This window comes from Sylvia atricapilla, chromosome 27, assembly GCF_009819655.1.
Source record: "Sylvia atricapilla isolate bSylAtr1 chromosome 27, bSylAtr1.pri, whole genome shotgun sequence".
NCBI classification, from domain to species: domain Eukaryota; kingdom Metazoa; phylum Chordata; class Aves; order Passeriformes; family Sylviidae; genus Sylvia; species Sylvia atricapilla.
In genome coordinates, this window is record NC_089166.1 from 1,067,908 (window position 1) to 1,084,379 (window position 16,472).

The 16,472-nt window shown below is 44.3% G+C and overlaps 1 protein-coding gene across 4 annotated transcripts in view; it reads right to left on the reverse strand.

Moving 5' to 3' along the window:
* Nucleotides 1-389: 389 nt before the first annotated feature.
* IKZF3 (IKAROS family zinc finger 3) overlaps nt 390-16,472 on the reverse strand; it is a 34,115-nt gene continuing 18,032 nt past the window's right edge. For 2 of the 4 annotated variants that reach the window (XM_066336996.1, XM_066336993.1), the window contains exons 4-8: nt 15,318-15,578; nt 14,478-14,645; nt 13,406-13,522; nt 6,476-6,592; nt 390-2,909 (exon numbers count right to left, since the gene is read on the reverse strand). In XM_066336996.1, the coding sequence (XP_066193093.1) occupies nt 2,206-2,909; nt 6,476-6,592; nt 13,406-13,522; nt 14,478-14,645; nt 15,318-15,578 (1,367 nt within the window). In that variant the 3' untranslated portion in view covers nt 390-2,205. The remainder of the gene's footprint in view (nt 2,910-6,475; nt 6,593-13,405; nt 13,523-14,477; nt 14,646-15,317; nt 15,579-16,472) is intronic. The other 2 variants (XM_066336994.1, XM_066336995.1) reach the window with 2 other exon arrangements.

A 16,472-nucleotide genomic window follows, 5' to 3' on the forward strand; every position in this document is an offset into this window, starting at 1 on the left:
GAGAATGCTCCAAACCTGTTCCAGACCAAAATAACCAAGCCAGGAGCAGAATAAATCAGCCTCCAAACCTGTACCAGTTGTTTTCCCATCTGTTTTCTCAGACGAGGTGGTTTCCAGAGCTCCTCCAAGCTCAGAGACCTGCCTGGACCAACACAGCCCCTCAACAGCCCAGACACAGGCCAGTGGGATTCCCATTTCCCAAGGCAGCAGCTCCAGGGCAGCACTGGGACATGGATGAGGTGTGAAGGGACTATTCAAGTGTATTCTTAGATGAATCCATTACCCAATCCACTTATGGAAAATAAGATTTTTGGATGGCCCCAGGAGGTATCTCTCTGCAGATTTCTTTAAGAACATGACTTTGCCTGCCCTCAAGTCAGGACATCATCATCATTTAAATATTTTATTCATTTATTGACAATTCTTTGGTTTTGAAAACTAAGCCGTTGAAAAGCAAGCTTGTCACAAAATTGGAAATTGATAAAGACAGCCACAAATGTCCTAAAAATGTCGGACTTAAAAATGTCAGGGCAGCAGTGTAACCTTCTCTTTGTTCTCTGGGAATTCTCTCACTCCCTTCCCCTCCTTTTCCCTCTCTTTTGTGGACCCAGGAGCTTGGCCCTTGGGGCTGATCCTTGGTGGAACTGCAGCCTCCCTCACAGGAGGAGCACTGGTCACATTGTGACGCAGCTGTTCACTGGGGGAGAGCCTACATGCACCTTTCTCATGTTGGGGCTCTGGGAAACATCCTAAACCTGCTTTAGAGCTCCACACATAACAGCAAAAGAGTTCTCCTCAACCCCAGGGATAGCAAGATCCTGAATTACCACTTCCACAGTGCTCTGGATGCTCAGGCACAGTGCAGGCTGATTTATCCCTGTCCAGACTCACCCTTAGTGGGAAAAATGAATATAAATTTCTTAGTTTGTACCTTAAAATTCAGGGAGGAAATAATTGAGCCAAAAGAATTCAGAGGGAGGGATGAATTCCAGTATTTCTTGACCCTCAGCTCTCCAGCCTTCCCTCAGGGAAGTGATTGGATCACCAGAGACAACACGAAAGCAACACAGCTCTCAAACCACACAAGGGATGGAGAAAGTCCATCAGAACACTCCTAACTATGGGATACAAAAATACTTTGCAAAGACTAAACCTGCACTCAGCAAAGCCGTTACCAAACCCCTCTCCAGCACAGGGACAGTGACACAGCTGCGGGGGCACGGGGAGATTCACAGAACTGTTGTAAAAACCGGCTTCAAAGGGATGGCAGCTGCTCAGGGTGTGGAGCAGCACCTCCCGAGGGCTGTCCTGCTGCAGGTGTGGCTCTCACACACCTGTCTTGGGTCTCACCTGTCCACAGCCAGCCAGGGCCACCCTGTGGGGACACGGATGGCATGGCCACATGTCCTGCTGCAGGAGCAAGGCAGAGGCACAACACACAGCACAGCTTCATCCTCGTCCTCGGCACCCATCAGAAAGGAGGAGTTTCCAGCAATGAAAATTGGGATTTCCCCTAGGCCACATGGATGTGCCAACCAGTGACCTCACTGGGTATCCCAAAAATATGTACTGTTAAAAAATCCCAACCCCAAATGGGTCTCATTTCTTGTTTTCCTCTTACTGAGTAACTTTAAAGAAAATCAGCAGTGGGGTAAGAAAAATGAAAGTGTGCCACACTCTCATTAGGGCTTAGGGGAAAAGCTTTAAGGAGGAATTAATAATCCCTCCCTTTTCCTGCCCTCATTTTCCTTGTTTTGGTGATGAGCCACTGGGAGGCCATTGGGATTATAACTAGGAAAAGCTCCTCCAACCCACCTCTGACTGTACATCTGAATGAGCAGGGGAATTGGCATGAAAACCTTTTCTGCTGACTTAAAGCAAACTCTATAAAAACAAACACAAGTTAAAAATTGAAAACATCATAAATGGCTCTGAAATTTCACAAAAATAAAGTTCATATCAAAACCAGTCTCTGCTTCTGGTGTTTCCCACGGTCCCACTCACCACAGCAGCCAGGCAGAGATGCTACAGAACACTGAATTATTGGGAAAGACAAATTTAAAAAGGTGTCACCTCCTCGTGACACACTTAAAACTGGCCTAAAAAAAATACTGAAGAAATTTCATTATACTAATTAAAACGCCAACCAACCAAGCCTCCCCTCCAATGGAAAACACAGCCTTTGACCTTGGAGAACCGGTCCTTTCACTTGAGCACGACTCTGTGCTCTCCCCGAGCTATGTGTGAGGAGAACTCGTACCGGTCGTGGCTCCGGTAGCCGCAGACGTTGCACTCGAAGGGGTCGCGGAAGCCGTGGCAGCCCATGTGGATGGTGAACATCACGTAATCCAGGAAGAGCACGCGGCAGTGGTCGCAGCGGTACACCCCGATGGCCTCCCCTTCCTTGTTGATGACCTTGAAGGCGTCGCGTGGGCAGATGGCGGGTGGCTTGATGATGTCGTAGGGCCTCGGGAAATCCTTCAGGGCCTGGAGGCCGTTGCGGGTCGGAGCTGAGATCACCTGGCTCTGGTGGAAGGTGGGGTTGGGCCTCTCCTCGTGGTTGCTGTCAGTGTCTGTGGAGTCGTGGCCGCTGTTGTTTGGGGAAAGGCCCCTGTCGGATGACAGGCTCTTGTCCCTGAGGTGGCCGTGGCTCTTCTCGGCCTCCAGCACGGTGCCGTTGGGGACATCAGCGCGGGGCAGTGGCAGCGGGTACAGGCTGCTGATGACAGGCACCATCTCGGCCGTGGGGGCCGGCGGGGTCTGCACGAGCGGGCGCAGAGCCTCGGCCCCGAGGTAGGTGATGGCGTTGTTGATGGCCTGGTCCATCATGCGCCCGTGCATCATCTCGCTCTCCTTTTCGTACAGGAAACTGGAGTTGTAATTGACATCGAAGGTGGGTCGTTTCTCGCCTGCAAGAGATGAGAGGTGATCATTACCTGGGTGGGTAAAGAACTGTTTGAACACTGTGATGACTTTTCTAAAGGGCAGAAATCTCTGGGAATGGGGCATGATATGTTCTCTGCTGAAAGAGGCTGCTCTTAGACACAAATAGCTAGGGTTTGTTTTTTTTTTTTTTTTTTTTTTTTAAATATTGTTTTAAACCTCAGGCTTAGGAGCAAACCAGTCTAATAGAGGAGGTGGTGAGGGTACTTTCTGAGAAATTCATCTTGGATGAGTCCTTGGACATTGAAGTCAGTTTTCCCCACTGTCCTTTGACAACTTCAGCTTCCTCTGCACCTGGCTTCTTGGACCTCTACACAGGTATTCAGGAAATCTAATACTGGCAGATATAAATACAGATATAAACACCTCACAGTTAAGGTCACTTGATACGGGGTTAGTGAAAAGAAATGTTTTCCTCTGGGTGTGCTGGAATTTGCAAAGCTCTGGACTGGACAGAAGTGGAGGAGAATGCACCTGAAATTCTGCTCACACCTCTCTGGGCATCACAGTGCAACTCCTGTCCTCTGTGCCAGCTGCAAGGTGGAAATAAACTGCACCCCAAAAACACTAAAGGCATTTTGGAGGTGAATGTCTAGAAATAAGTAACTGAATTCTGTGGTTACTAAAACCATAAACTTGTTCATAGCTTAAAAAAATACAAAAAAAGACCAGATGAAAGGTTTCACGTGCAAGTGACTCGCAAACATTAGATCCACGAATCTCTTAGTTACGGTAACTAGACTGGTGCAGATGTTTATCAGTCACCTGTCAACACCGTGACTCAATGTGTATGAAACTCGTGGGGTTTCACTGCAGAGGCAGAAAACCAGGAGCTCACGTTTCTCTTCTAAAACACTCCAAAAGGTTAACGAACCACAAGAGTATAACTGCTTCCAGCCCGCAGCACCACTCGTCGTCCAGCTTCACATGGAAGGAAACAAAATGCCTCAGGACTTTTGGGTGACTCATAAAACCAGCTCCAGGCAAGTGAAAGATGTGAATAAATTGGAAATTCAAAAAGAGAAAAAAAAAAAGGCAACAAAACCAAAAATACACAAGACACCCTAAAAATTTTGGTGTTAAGATTCACTGTTGCAAAGTAAGATAAAAAACCACGATGTATGATCATAGGCTTGTGGAATATCCCGAGTTGGAAGGGGCCCACCAGGACCATTGAGTCCAAGTCCTGAATGATCACGGAGAGTCTCGCAGTGCTCTGTGATTCCACTGTCGTGGATTTTAAAGTCCCCCAGGAAAAGGCTCTGAAGAGGGGCCTGGTGCAGAGCTGAAGAGTCAAATGCAGGGTCTGGTGGTCCCTGCCCTTCTATGGGACTTGTACTGGTGCACACGAGGCAGTTACTGGTGATGGAAATGTGAAAAATAAAGTGGGTGAGACTCCTGGTGCTTGTCCGAATCTCTGCAGAGCCCTCCAATTTGAATAAAGGGGTTTTTCTTCCCATCAATAGACTTCATTCAGAGAAAAGAGCCAAACAAAGATGCCTTGTTAGTGTATATCCCTGTCCCTGCTTCCTGACTAAATGAGACATCAGCACTCATTCCCAGATTTCCCAAGGAATCCCTGCACTAGCCTGGCAGATCTGAGCTCTGACAGGGACAGGTCAGAAAGGCACAGGAGTCAGACCAAGGTCGGACAGCCCGCTCCTGAAAACATTCTTCCCAGGGATACAGAGGACTGAAGGGTTAATATTTTCACATGTAATTTTATAAGAAAAATCACAGAAATCCTAGAAAAACTGCAAATTTCAATTGGTTATTTTGTGCCTTTAGGTGATCTGTGATGGGTTCTCCAGCTTCACACAAACACCTGTGTGTGCAGTGCCAGTTCATGCCATGCAGCATTAGCACAAATCCCAGAGGATCTGGACCCACAGGAACTCATTGGCTGTCAAAGGAAACCCCAAACCCACTTGTTCTTCACATTAGCCTTATGCTGAGGTGGTACATCCTGCTGCAGACGTGTTTAATAAAATACATAAAGGTCAAACTGGAGGTGATTGCACAATGACAGAGCTGAAAAAATGCTAAAATAGAGGAAGCTAAAGGATTACAAACCCATTTTCTGCAGTGCTTTTTGAACCACAGCAAGACATGCAAGGGCCAACTGAGCCCCAGTTTCAATCCTGAGCCAACAGGCTCAGTTTCAATCCTGAGCACCAAAGACACTCAGATGGAGTGTGCTAGTGTGGCTGTGCAGCAAGATGACCTTTAGAAAGCTACACTAATGTAAAATAGATAAAAAAATGAGACCAATTTTCACAGATGAAAACCCAGTGCTACCCACCAAACCCACTAAGAGTTCCATTACCTTCAAAAACTGAGTAGGTTTCCTGAGTGGATGAATCCATCTGCACAGCTTTACCTGGATTCATCCAGCTTCACAGCTTTACCTGGATGGATCTGGCTGCTCAGCTTTACCTGGATGCATCCAGCTACACTTTAGCTGGATGGATGGATCCATCTGCACAGCTTTACCTGGGCAGATCCAGCTGCTCAGTTTTACCTGGATGGACCCAGATGCACATCTTCACCTGGACAGATCTAGCTGCATACTTTTATCTGGGATAGATCCATCTGCTCACCTTTACCTGGATGCATCCAGCTGCTCACCTTTACCTGGCTCTGGACCTGGTGCACACCATGTTTGGCTGCAGCAGCTGTGGGAGCCCTGCCTGCCCTCCCAGCCCACATCTCTCCCTCCCACATGGGCCCCACTCAGAGGGTGAACTTTATATTGAGCCATAAAAAAAAAAAAAAGCACTTGTTGCCTTATATAACCCCACAAAGAGCACAAATAAGGCTTCATCAGCACCAATAATATCTAACTGCTGAGTAAGGGTTTTCCTTAGGAAACAGGTTTGTACTTTATTTTCTCTAAAGGTAGGTTGATGAAATAAGACTGGCCAAGAGGGTCAGGTGTTTGCTGAAACGCAGAACCTGCCCAACTAGTATTTAAGATCCCCAAAATGCAAAACTCTGATCATGTACAATTAAATGCAAAGAAAATACTATGGAAACATATGCTTGCTTAAATTACCACAAGAAAGGATTCAATATTTTTTAATCAAAGACAAATTTAAGAGGATGACTAAGAGAAATCCAATACTTTTCTGTCTTTAGGCCTTATTCCACACATGAATCCTGCAGGAGAAAATATTAACCTTCCTGATCTTTGCCTGTTCTAGATCCTAGCAGAGAACATTTCAAATACATAGGTACAGAAATGGCACGTGGAAACTCATAAAATATGTTTATAAATCACCTACATAAAGACACAAGGCACAACAGTAGCTTCCACCCAGTTTAAGCAGCCAACAGAATAAATTCTTTTTACTTTAATCCATCCCTTACAACAAATCGCTAAAACCCATCACAAAAAATCAGTGTTACTTTATTCTTTTGTACTAGATGCTAAGCTTGAGCAGGATATTTAAAAGAAGCAGAGGCATTGTACTGTTTGTTACCGACCCACACGTATTTAACTGTTGCAGATGAAAAGGGGTTTTGTTCTTACCAATAAATTTCTGAGGCATTGAGCTTTTTCTCTTTGCCACGTTGCTCGCTAGCCTGTCCAGCACAAGGGCTCTTTCAGTCCCCATCTCTGCCTTGATGTGCCTTGCCTCCACGCTGGCTAGGTTGGAAAATGTGAAAAGGAAGGAAAAAAAAAAGAGAAAAAAAACACAACACGTAGGTGAAAAGGAAAAAAAAAGAAAGATTAAAAAAAAGGAAGAGCTGACTGTTTTAATCTCCAAGTGGCCACATAACTGGAGGAAACAGTTTGGAGATATAATGCAAAGTTGGTTTTGCTTTTTCTGTCATTCCTGCTTTCTGAGTACCCGTTGTGGTCAGCGGCAGCACAGCCCTGAGCTCACTCAGGGGGGAGCACAAACCAGAGCTGTTGCCAGCGAGAGGAAGTAAATGAACTGGCTGGAAGGTTGGTTAAATTGCAGATGGAGAGAGAAGCTCTGCTGGTCTTTCTTTTTTATTCTGAATAAGGCTGGGTGACACCTGCACACTCAGTGTTTCGAGCTGCAGTAGGAGACACTCAGTGTTCTTGCTTAACTTTTCAGATATCAGTCATAGATGTCTTAATGAATCACTAAGAAACGTTTATGATAAATATCAATGTTCCAGTAAAATAAAAGCAATAAAACCTCTCAAAATTCAAAATTTCAAACTCTTTTTTTTTCTGCAGGTGTCACTGTCACTTAATATTTTTCCTAACTGCTACAGTTAAAACTAACTGTGAATTTCCTCTGTGTTTCCTCTGTGTTTTAAAGCTTGCTACAACCTCCCAAATTTCTGATTTTTGGAAAAATACCTGTGCCCTGTGATGACTCCCTTGGGATTGGGCCAATTAAGGCTCTTCCTATTTTCCAGACCTCTCCTTAGCTGTGCTAAGCAGTGCCCAGCACTGCACAGAAGCTCCTGTGCTTGCTCTCAGCTCCTTGAGGCTGCAGAGGCCTTGAGCTGGAGACCTGCCACATCATATCGCTACTACCACACTAATACTGATCGTAACTGCTGTGGCTTCCCCCAAACCCTACTCACACCTCAACAACAGCCATCTGGACTGGTACTTTTATGTCAAAAATTAAAGAGAAAATTCATTGCTAAGAGTACCAGAGGCAGGGATCACTGTGCTGAGAACTGGACATGTCTTCATGAGCTGCTTGGGTCTGTAGGAGTTGGGATCTACAAGCTGAGGACAAGGAGGGGTGATTCACTTTCCCAAGGTGGTACAAAAGGTTGGATCTCCCTGTGAAAGAGTCCTGGTTGCTGTGTTACTGTAAATACACCAATGAATCTAAATGTAGAATCATGGAAACATGGAATGATTTGAGTTGGAAAGGACCTTGAAGATCATCCAGTGCCACCCCCTGCCATGGGCAGGGACACCTTCCACTATCCCAGGTTGCTCCAAGCCCTTGTCCAACCTGGCCTTGGACATTTCCAGGGATGAGACAGTCACAGCCTCTCTGGGCAACCTGTGCCAAGGCCTCACCACCCTCCCAGGGAAGAATTTCTTCCTAACATCCCATCCAACCCTGCCCTCTGGCAGTCTAAAACCATTGTCCCTTCTCCTGTCACTCTCTGCGTGTATAAAAAAATCCTTCTGCCTCCTTTTTATAAACCCCTTAAGGCACTGGTAGACCAAAATGAGGTCTCCCTGAATATATGAATCATAACCCAAGAGATAAGCAGTGCCAGCGGAAATCAATAGGAACACTTTGTATCACTTCAGTCTTGCTAAAGGCAGATTTAATGAATATCAGAGTTAAATTTTTGTTTGCCCAGCACAGCAAGTGCTGAAAGTGCAGCTTCATCCTTCCCAGCTCTGCAGCCTTTCCCTGAGTGTTTCAGTCCGTCCTCTGTACCTGTTTGTCAGTGGTGCTCCTGATAACATGAGTTTCAGTCAGCACAAACCATGACTCACCAAACCTCAGCCCGAACTATTTGTTCATGTTTGTTCAGCAGTTTGAAAACGTAAAGTGTTTCAGAGGTACTTGGTGCCACAAACACCGGCTACAAATATGAGTCAGGGAGGATGGGATAACAGGGCCTGGCTCCACTCAGTCACAGTCCTGGAACTTGGAGATGTACGTGACAGCCAGCCCTGTGCAGGGCATGAAGTGCCTTGAAGGTAATAACACACTGCTCTTCTAGTCTCAGTTTTATTCCATATTACTCCAGTGTGTTTGGAGGTTCCCATAAATATATTCATCCCTGCTCCCAGCATGAAATACCCAGACGCAATGTAAGAGCTGCACGAAGTGAGACAAAACACCAAGTTTAAGGTGGCACTCTGAGGGAAGGGAGGGAGGTAGAGTGTAATCACCTGCTTGGGCTTGGGCCAGAAGCTCTGGTTTGGTCTGGAAAATTATAGGGTTTTTAATTTCAAGATTTCAATTTAATTCTTATACTCTAAAGTCTGGAATATGCATCTTTGTATTAACTTTAGATGACTGTAGTCCAAGGTTTGAACCACCCCCAACCCCAAAGCCTCATAATCTTGGCTGGATCGTTGCACAAGTCATTAAAAATGGTAATCTAAATTTTAAAAATCCCAACACCCCTGAACGAAACAATACAAACAGTGCTGTATACTCAAAAATGTACTTTTTTCTTTGTAAAGAAGGAAGAAAGAAAACACAATTCACTCATATCATAAAAGCAGCTCCCTGGTCCCTGCCAGTTCTTTGTTTTTATGATTTTGTTGTTCTAGTTCCTCTTTTTCTCAGTCTTTACCTCCAGGAGTTACACTCTGAGGACCAACTCTGAGGGTTGCTCTAGTAAAGCTTTAATTCCTCATTTTCAGAGTCTTTCCCCTATCCTGGCAGGACTCAGGGCAGAGCTGCTGTCAGCTCTCCCAGCCCCAGGAGCACACTGGAAGCCGCACGTAGTGCATCAGAGATACTTGTCAACATTATTTACGTGCCACCAAGGGAACTTTAATTGTTAAATTAATGTCAGGAGGGCAAACGAGGGCTTCCTGCAGGGATAACAGAGCCTTTCCTCAGAGGAGATCTGCAGAGACAGTAACTATTGACCTACATAACATGTTCTGGGACTTCTGTAGAATCAATCTTGCAGCTTCATGGTTCTCTGTCCTTTTATTTTAATGCTGAGGGTTTTTGCTTTCATATTAAGATTTTTGACTCCTTGCTACTGGCTATTTTTTCATAAAGAAAAAATAATCTCTATTTATAGGCCACAAAAGGTCTTTGACAACATTTTCACAACCCAGCCTTAGGGAAACAGTGTCTGCTCCCAGTAAGACAGAGGTGGTTATACAGGTTCTCACCCACAACGCTGCTCTCTGTACCCAGAAACTAACTGAAAATTATCTCATCCAACTTTTTTCTACTGGATCACATATTAAACAATCCAAGAATAATATTTAGCATTTAGGAAACAGTTTTTTAATCACTCCAAATTCTCTAAAGACTTCTCAAATATAGAGAAGTAATCATGCCCTCTGTCCCTCTTCAATTATCCTCCCTCTGGATGATTCCACTGCACATGGCGATTTAAATAACTAATTATCTCACTATAACACGGATCTAAAAATAAAATTCAGTCTGGACCAACAGAAATGGTCAAATGCTTTGCTCAAAATTATACTGAGAAAAAAAATCCCACCAAAAAAAAAAACCCAACCAAAAAAATCCCCAGAAAATCCAGACTTCCAAAGCACTTGAACATAAGCAGCCTGGGATCTTGGGTTATCCTGAAAGCTCAGGGCTCTGATGGCTCAGCAGCTGGACTAGAAAGCAAAAAGCCCTGTGAGGATGCTGAAAGAAATTCTGCATCTCAAATAAGTCCCCTTGCCCCTCTTGGTCAGATCTGATCAGTGGCTCTGGAATTACATGGGAAGTTGGGCTCCTAAGCATGGAGTTTTATATGGTATAAAGATGGGGTCAATCTCACCACTTTTAAAGCTGGGTGCCCCTTTCCTGCTCAGCCAGCACCAGGGCTGAGGATGGTCTCCCCTGACCCCCCTGTGAGGTCTGTGTGCTGCTCCCAGTGCTGCTGCCCGTCTCAGTGTGCATTTCAGGTGCAATCCTGACTGGATAAAACACTTCCAGAGCAGCATTCTCCTGCCACTGTGAATTGTGAATTATGCATTCTGAAGGACTGACTCTGTGTTGTCTTGTGAGTGCTGGGTGAGGAGCCACCTCTCCAAACAGTGCTGTCCCCTGGCCATCATGGGTTCACTGAGTGCTTTGGGGTGGGGGGCACCTTAAGGATCACTTTGTGGGTATGGGTAGGGATCCTTTCCTCTAGCCCAGGTTATTCCAAGCCCTGTCCAACCTGGCCTGGAGCACTTCCAGGGATGGGACATCCATCTCTGGGCCACCATGTCACCCTGTAGCTGAAGAGAGAGTGGCTGCTGCCCCAACCCCAAGCATACACCAGCACTCGCCCTGCACTGAGCTGTTCCCATAGTGTGGTTTCTGCCACACCAACCAACGTGAGTAGAATTTTTAGAATGTGCAGATATTGCTAGCAAAGCCCTCAAGTACAAAGCTGAAATTAGAGGCATTGCTTCCTGTAGCATCTCCGTGTGGTCACTCAAGAAGGGAGAGTGGAACAGAGTTAGGTGATTGTGCAACGAGAACAATGTGAGAAAGATGGTTATCAGAGACAATGCTCCAACACTATTGTTACATGAAACTTCTCTTTTAGAAATATTTCCACATTTAGAAATATTTAGAAATATTTAGAAATCTCCATATTTAGAAATATTTGGAACATGCAAGCATAGCACTACTGTCCTGATGCTTTAAAATATTTTAATCAGTTAGGATTGATGGCATATAGAGCATTTTGTGCTTAAAGATGGCTCCACGTGAAAACTTTAGAATTGTGGAATGATTTGAGTTGGAAGGGACCTTAAAGGTCATCTTGTTCCACCCTCCTGCCATGGACAGGGGCACCCTCCACCAGACCTCGTTGAGAAGCTTGAAGGGAATTCAGAAAAACACCAAAATTCAATGTGATGTAGAGAAGTAGGGAAAGGGTCAGTAATGGAAAGAGGATGTTTACTAAACACAAATGCAAAGTGCTACACTTGGGGGAAAAAAAGAAATGGAACGTAGTTAATGACCTCCTGAGACTCTTTCCAGATTTCCCTCTCCCTGGTTCTGTCACCCAACATCCTGTTGATACCAGAGAATTGGATGGAAAAGCCCCAGGAGTTCCCATTCTTCATAAAATTTCCTACTTCCCTAACAACACTGCAATATGTGTAAGAGTGTGAAAGTCTCCAAGGCAGGGCAGCCGCCACCTCTTGGCACACTGGGAATTTACATTCCCTGTGACCAGTTGAGGCTCCCTGCAGTGCTGCAGCGAGGACTTATCCCAGGCTCGGGATAAGGGGGGAAATGTTGTAATTCTGAAATGCATCTAAATCATGAGAATAGTTTCAAAGCAGAAACCTACAGCTGGTCTCGTGTCTTCCATTTTCACGGGTGGACATGTCGGGTGATTGTCATGATGTGTGTGTGTACTGTAACATAAACCACAGTTACAATGTGTAAGGGTTCTCACTAAACCCAAAACTTGAGCTGTAACCAGTTACTTTTACTAATGCTCTAAGAAATAGGTCACTTGCTGACAAGAAGGGAGCCCCCCCCAAGCTATTAAAAACCTCTATGAAACACTTAGTTATATATATAGTTCTCTGGGAGGCTTCCTGCATGTGTCACAAAGTCTGAAACACCAATCTAATCACTCTGCACAGTGTAAGGATTCCTGCACTCAAGGTTTTCATCATATACCAATGTCTCTTCACGCTGATTTGCAGGCCTGGCTTGTGATGATTCCTGCAGAATCTTGTCCTTACTGTTGTTGAGAAAGTTATTAGGAGGAAATTCCTCCCTGTGAGGGTGGGGTGAGGCTGGAATGGGTTTTCCAGGGAAGTTGTGGCTGCCCCATCTCCGGAAGTGTCCAAAGCCAGGTTAGATAAGACTTGGAGCAACCTGGAATAGTGGAAAGTATCCCTACCCATGGCAGGGGGGGCACTGGATGACCTTCAAAGTCCCTTCCAACCCAAACCCCCTGTGATTCCATGTTTCCATTATTTGGTGTTTTTTCAAGGCTGCATAGCAAAAGATGGGAGCCTGAATTCTGAAATTTCAGCCTCAGCTCTGCTTAGATCAGTTATAGAATCCTTTGGGAGGTCACAGCCGCTCCCTCACTCTGAATGGGAAGAGCAATTTTTCCTGACTTAGTGGTGCATTGTGAGACTCAAATCACACGGTTCATTTTAGGATTTGAGTAGTTCAGGTGAAGCAGGGACAAAGATTATGGTGATTACTTTTCACCAAAGTATTTTGGAACTGCAGCAACTGAAACTACAAAATGGAAAGTAAGAAAAAAATATGTTTTGATGCCTTAAATCTTTTCCAAAGGCAGCTCTATTCTCAAAGCAGCCCTTTTCCTCTCACTCCCTCCTAAGCTGATCTGTCAGTGATATTTGGGATATCACTCCCTTTTCATGCTCTGGATCCAGGCCATTCAAACTGCTACAAATTCTATCAGTTCTTATTCTAGAGAAAAGGAACCATCAAACACACCAAGACAGGAGCAACTGTTGTCAACAACTCATCCTGTAAAATGAGCCACGTAAAAGCATTAATGTAGGAATAATTTAACTCACTGAGCATCACCTCCAGAAATGCTGGGTACAAGCTATTTTAGATGTTTTACACAAAGTAACTGTTAAAGAAAAAAGTGATTAAAATAAAAGCACTCTCTAACTACCTGCCTGAGGGCTATGATGAACCAGCCCCTTTAGAACGTTACAGCCCCTCAGGTTACTGAAAAGGAGTGTAGGAAAAGCTGTTCTCAGGCTGTGGGTTAACAGCTCACCAGATGCCCTTTTATAAGCCCTGTAATGTACTGAAACCCCAAAACCACTGCAATGTGATAAACTCACCAGCCTCACACATGCCAGCATTCTGCAGGTAAGTCCGGCACCGCTCCTTGTGCTCCTCTAACGAGCTCCTCTGCTTGTAGCTCCTTCCACAAAACTCACATTTGTACGGCTTCTCCACTAGAAAAAGAAACAATAAAATAATTAAAATAACCACAAGAGACCACTAAAACACTGTCTTGCTTGAAGAGTGATGGTTATAGCATTGTACTGGTGGGGGACAGCACCACACTGCTGGTCTTGATAAAATCAGAATCTCACTTATCCTTGGCAGATAAGCTCATTTTTGACTTTGATTCTTTGTGAGGTTGAACTTTTTTCTGAACAGTGCAGTGCAGAGATAACATCTATCATTTAGAATCAAGGTTTTCTTTCTGAGCCCCATGTAGAACACAGGATACAGACAAATTCAAGGGCAAGCACAGCCTGGATCCTGCAGAACTGGGGCAGCTAAGATCGAGTTATACCTGACTTGTTATCCAAGTCACTTCAGCTCTGTGCCTCCATTTCCCCATCTGTAAAATGGACAGAACACCCTACCAGGCTTGAGAAGAACCATCTGTTGAGCATTTTAAGAGATTCAGATGAAAGGCACTACACCACAGTGAGGTGGCAATAGTCATCTGCCTGCAATTATGTTCCTGGGATTTTCCTCACAGCTCAGAATGGGATGGGAGGAAGTCCCAGCAAAGCACGTCTCACACTCTCCTCGAGTTTAGAGCTTGCTGGCACAGCCAGCTCCACTCGTATGAAAATGAGCTGATAAGGTGGTGATGGATCAAAGGTTGGACTTGATGATCTTGGAGGTCTTTTCCAACCAAAATGATTCTGTGAAAAGACCATGGAGTTATTTGTTCAAGCAGGTTTGTGGGCTGTGACATGGATTCCCGTGGCTCCTCTCTCTGCTCCAAGAGCAGAGCCAGTCCTGATTTGATTCCAGGAACACCAGTGAGTGGTCACTGCTCTGTGTTGAGCCTTTCACAGGCTGAGCAAACCTCGCCGACTGTCTTTTCCACCACCGAGTGTCCCAGTGACACACATCCAAAACACATGGAGTGCCTGTGAAGTCACTTACCAGAATGTGTCCTTAAGTGACCCGTAAGCGCATCCCTCCTTTGGCAGGCATAACTGCACAGGTGACACTTAAAAGGTTTTTCCCCTGTGTGTAGTTTAATGTGGCGGAGGAGGTTTCCCTTCTGAGTAAAGGAAGCTCCGCACTGATTACACTGGAATGGCCGTTCACCTTAAAATGACATACAGAAAAGGACATTTAATGGTTACGTGGGTATCATGCTGTCCTCTGCCTTTTTTGGAAGAGGAAAGAATGAGATATTGGATTGATTTCTTTCTATAGCAACACACAGAGTGTGACTTCAGTGGGAGGGAGGTGCAGCTCTGGTGTCAGAGCTGCTTGTAGCATATGTAGGACTATGGAAAACACTGCACAGTTCTTCCATGGAAAGAAGAGCTCCGGAGGAGGCTGATTCCAACAAGCCAGCAATTTTTAGAAGGAAAAAAAGTCTTATCTTACTGCAGGCTGAAACTTAAGATGCTCATTGGTTTGTTGCCAAAGTATGGCACAGAGAGAAATTTATACAGAGACTGAAAATGGCAGTACAAAACCAAATTAACTTTTGCTTTGTGCCAGAAATACCGCATTACATAGTGCCTTTCATCCAAAATTCTTAAAATGCCTCACCAACTTGCTTTTAATAATATTCAATCCTGATAAGAAGAAAGGTGGGTAAAGTGAGGCACAGAACAGTAAGTAACTTGATAAAGATCACATGTGGCATCAAGGATCGAACAAGGAAACCCTGATTTTGGTATCCTTTTTAAAGATAACTAGTCTAAATTAAAAATTATCATCTTTTCAGTACTCCAGCTCTTACAAGAACAACAGAGGGATATTTACCAGTGTGGCTACGCTTATGAACCATCAAGACATTGAGGCTAATGCAGGCTAATCCACAGATATCACAATTCATCTTTCCACTAGCTGGCCTGATGTTGTCATATGAACCCGAGTGTCTTTCCAGTTTAATGCTCTCATATTCGTTATATTCTCTGGGATATGTGTAAGGCAGTTCGGATTCTTCCAGGTTTTCCATAGGCTCGGAATTTAAAGCACTCTCCTCTCTTTCACTGTATTCACCTTTCACTTTAATCACATCATCTGCAGGTAAAACAAAGCACAGGAGTGAAAAAAGACTAATCTTATGCACAGTGAGGTACCCTAGGAAAAAAATGCACTAAAAATTATATAAAACAACAGCATCAATCTTCCTAAAAGTCTTACTGAAATATGCAGATGAGGAAATGGAGTTGAGATGTGAAACTTCACTGGGCATGGACACTTAATGATACTCACAGTGAGATAACCCTTGAAAGCAATTAATTGGTAATTATCTCTGATGGAGAATTTCCTTTTACAGATTTTGAAAGTATAATACAGTACAAACTTCTCCTGAAATTACTAGCCAGGATTCAAAAGAAAACACTTTTTCACACCACTCACAAGTATTATTTTTATAAAAGTCAGCATTTCAGGTTGCTTCTGTGAATTGGAAATACAGACACAAATTAGAAAGAGCAATTATATCTTATAACTTTTACCTTCTTGTGAAACTTCTGGTGCTTAGAACAAGCCTAGGAAATATGACTGATCAGTGTAGGACTCCCAGTTCTCTCATGGAACATATTCTCACTAGTTAAGCCTAATCAATAATCCTAATTTTCACTTGTAAATCACAGTTTTTATCCATAGCTCTCAGACATGTGAGGAGTACATGTGGAGGAGCTGATAATCTTGATTTACTATGTAAGTAAAACTAGCAGTGGCAGGGTAAAGGTTTCCTGATAAATAAAATGTATCCCAGAAGTGCCAAAAGATTTGCCTGAATTAATTTTGTAAGGATGTGGCAAAGAATCTGACACCTCCTGAAGATCAGCATCCATGGCCTTCAAACAGGCTCCTGGACCTGCAGCCAGTCCAGAGGAATCCAAAGGCATTGCCTAAACGAATGCAGCTCCATGACAAAGGTGGATGTAACAGGCAGCTAATGATTTA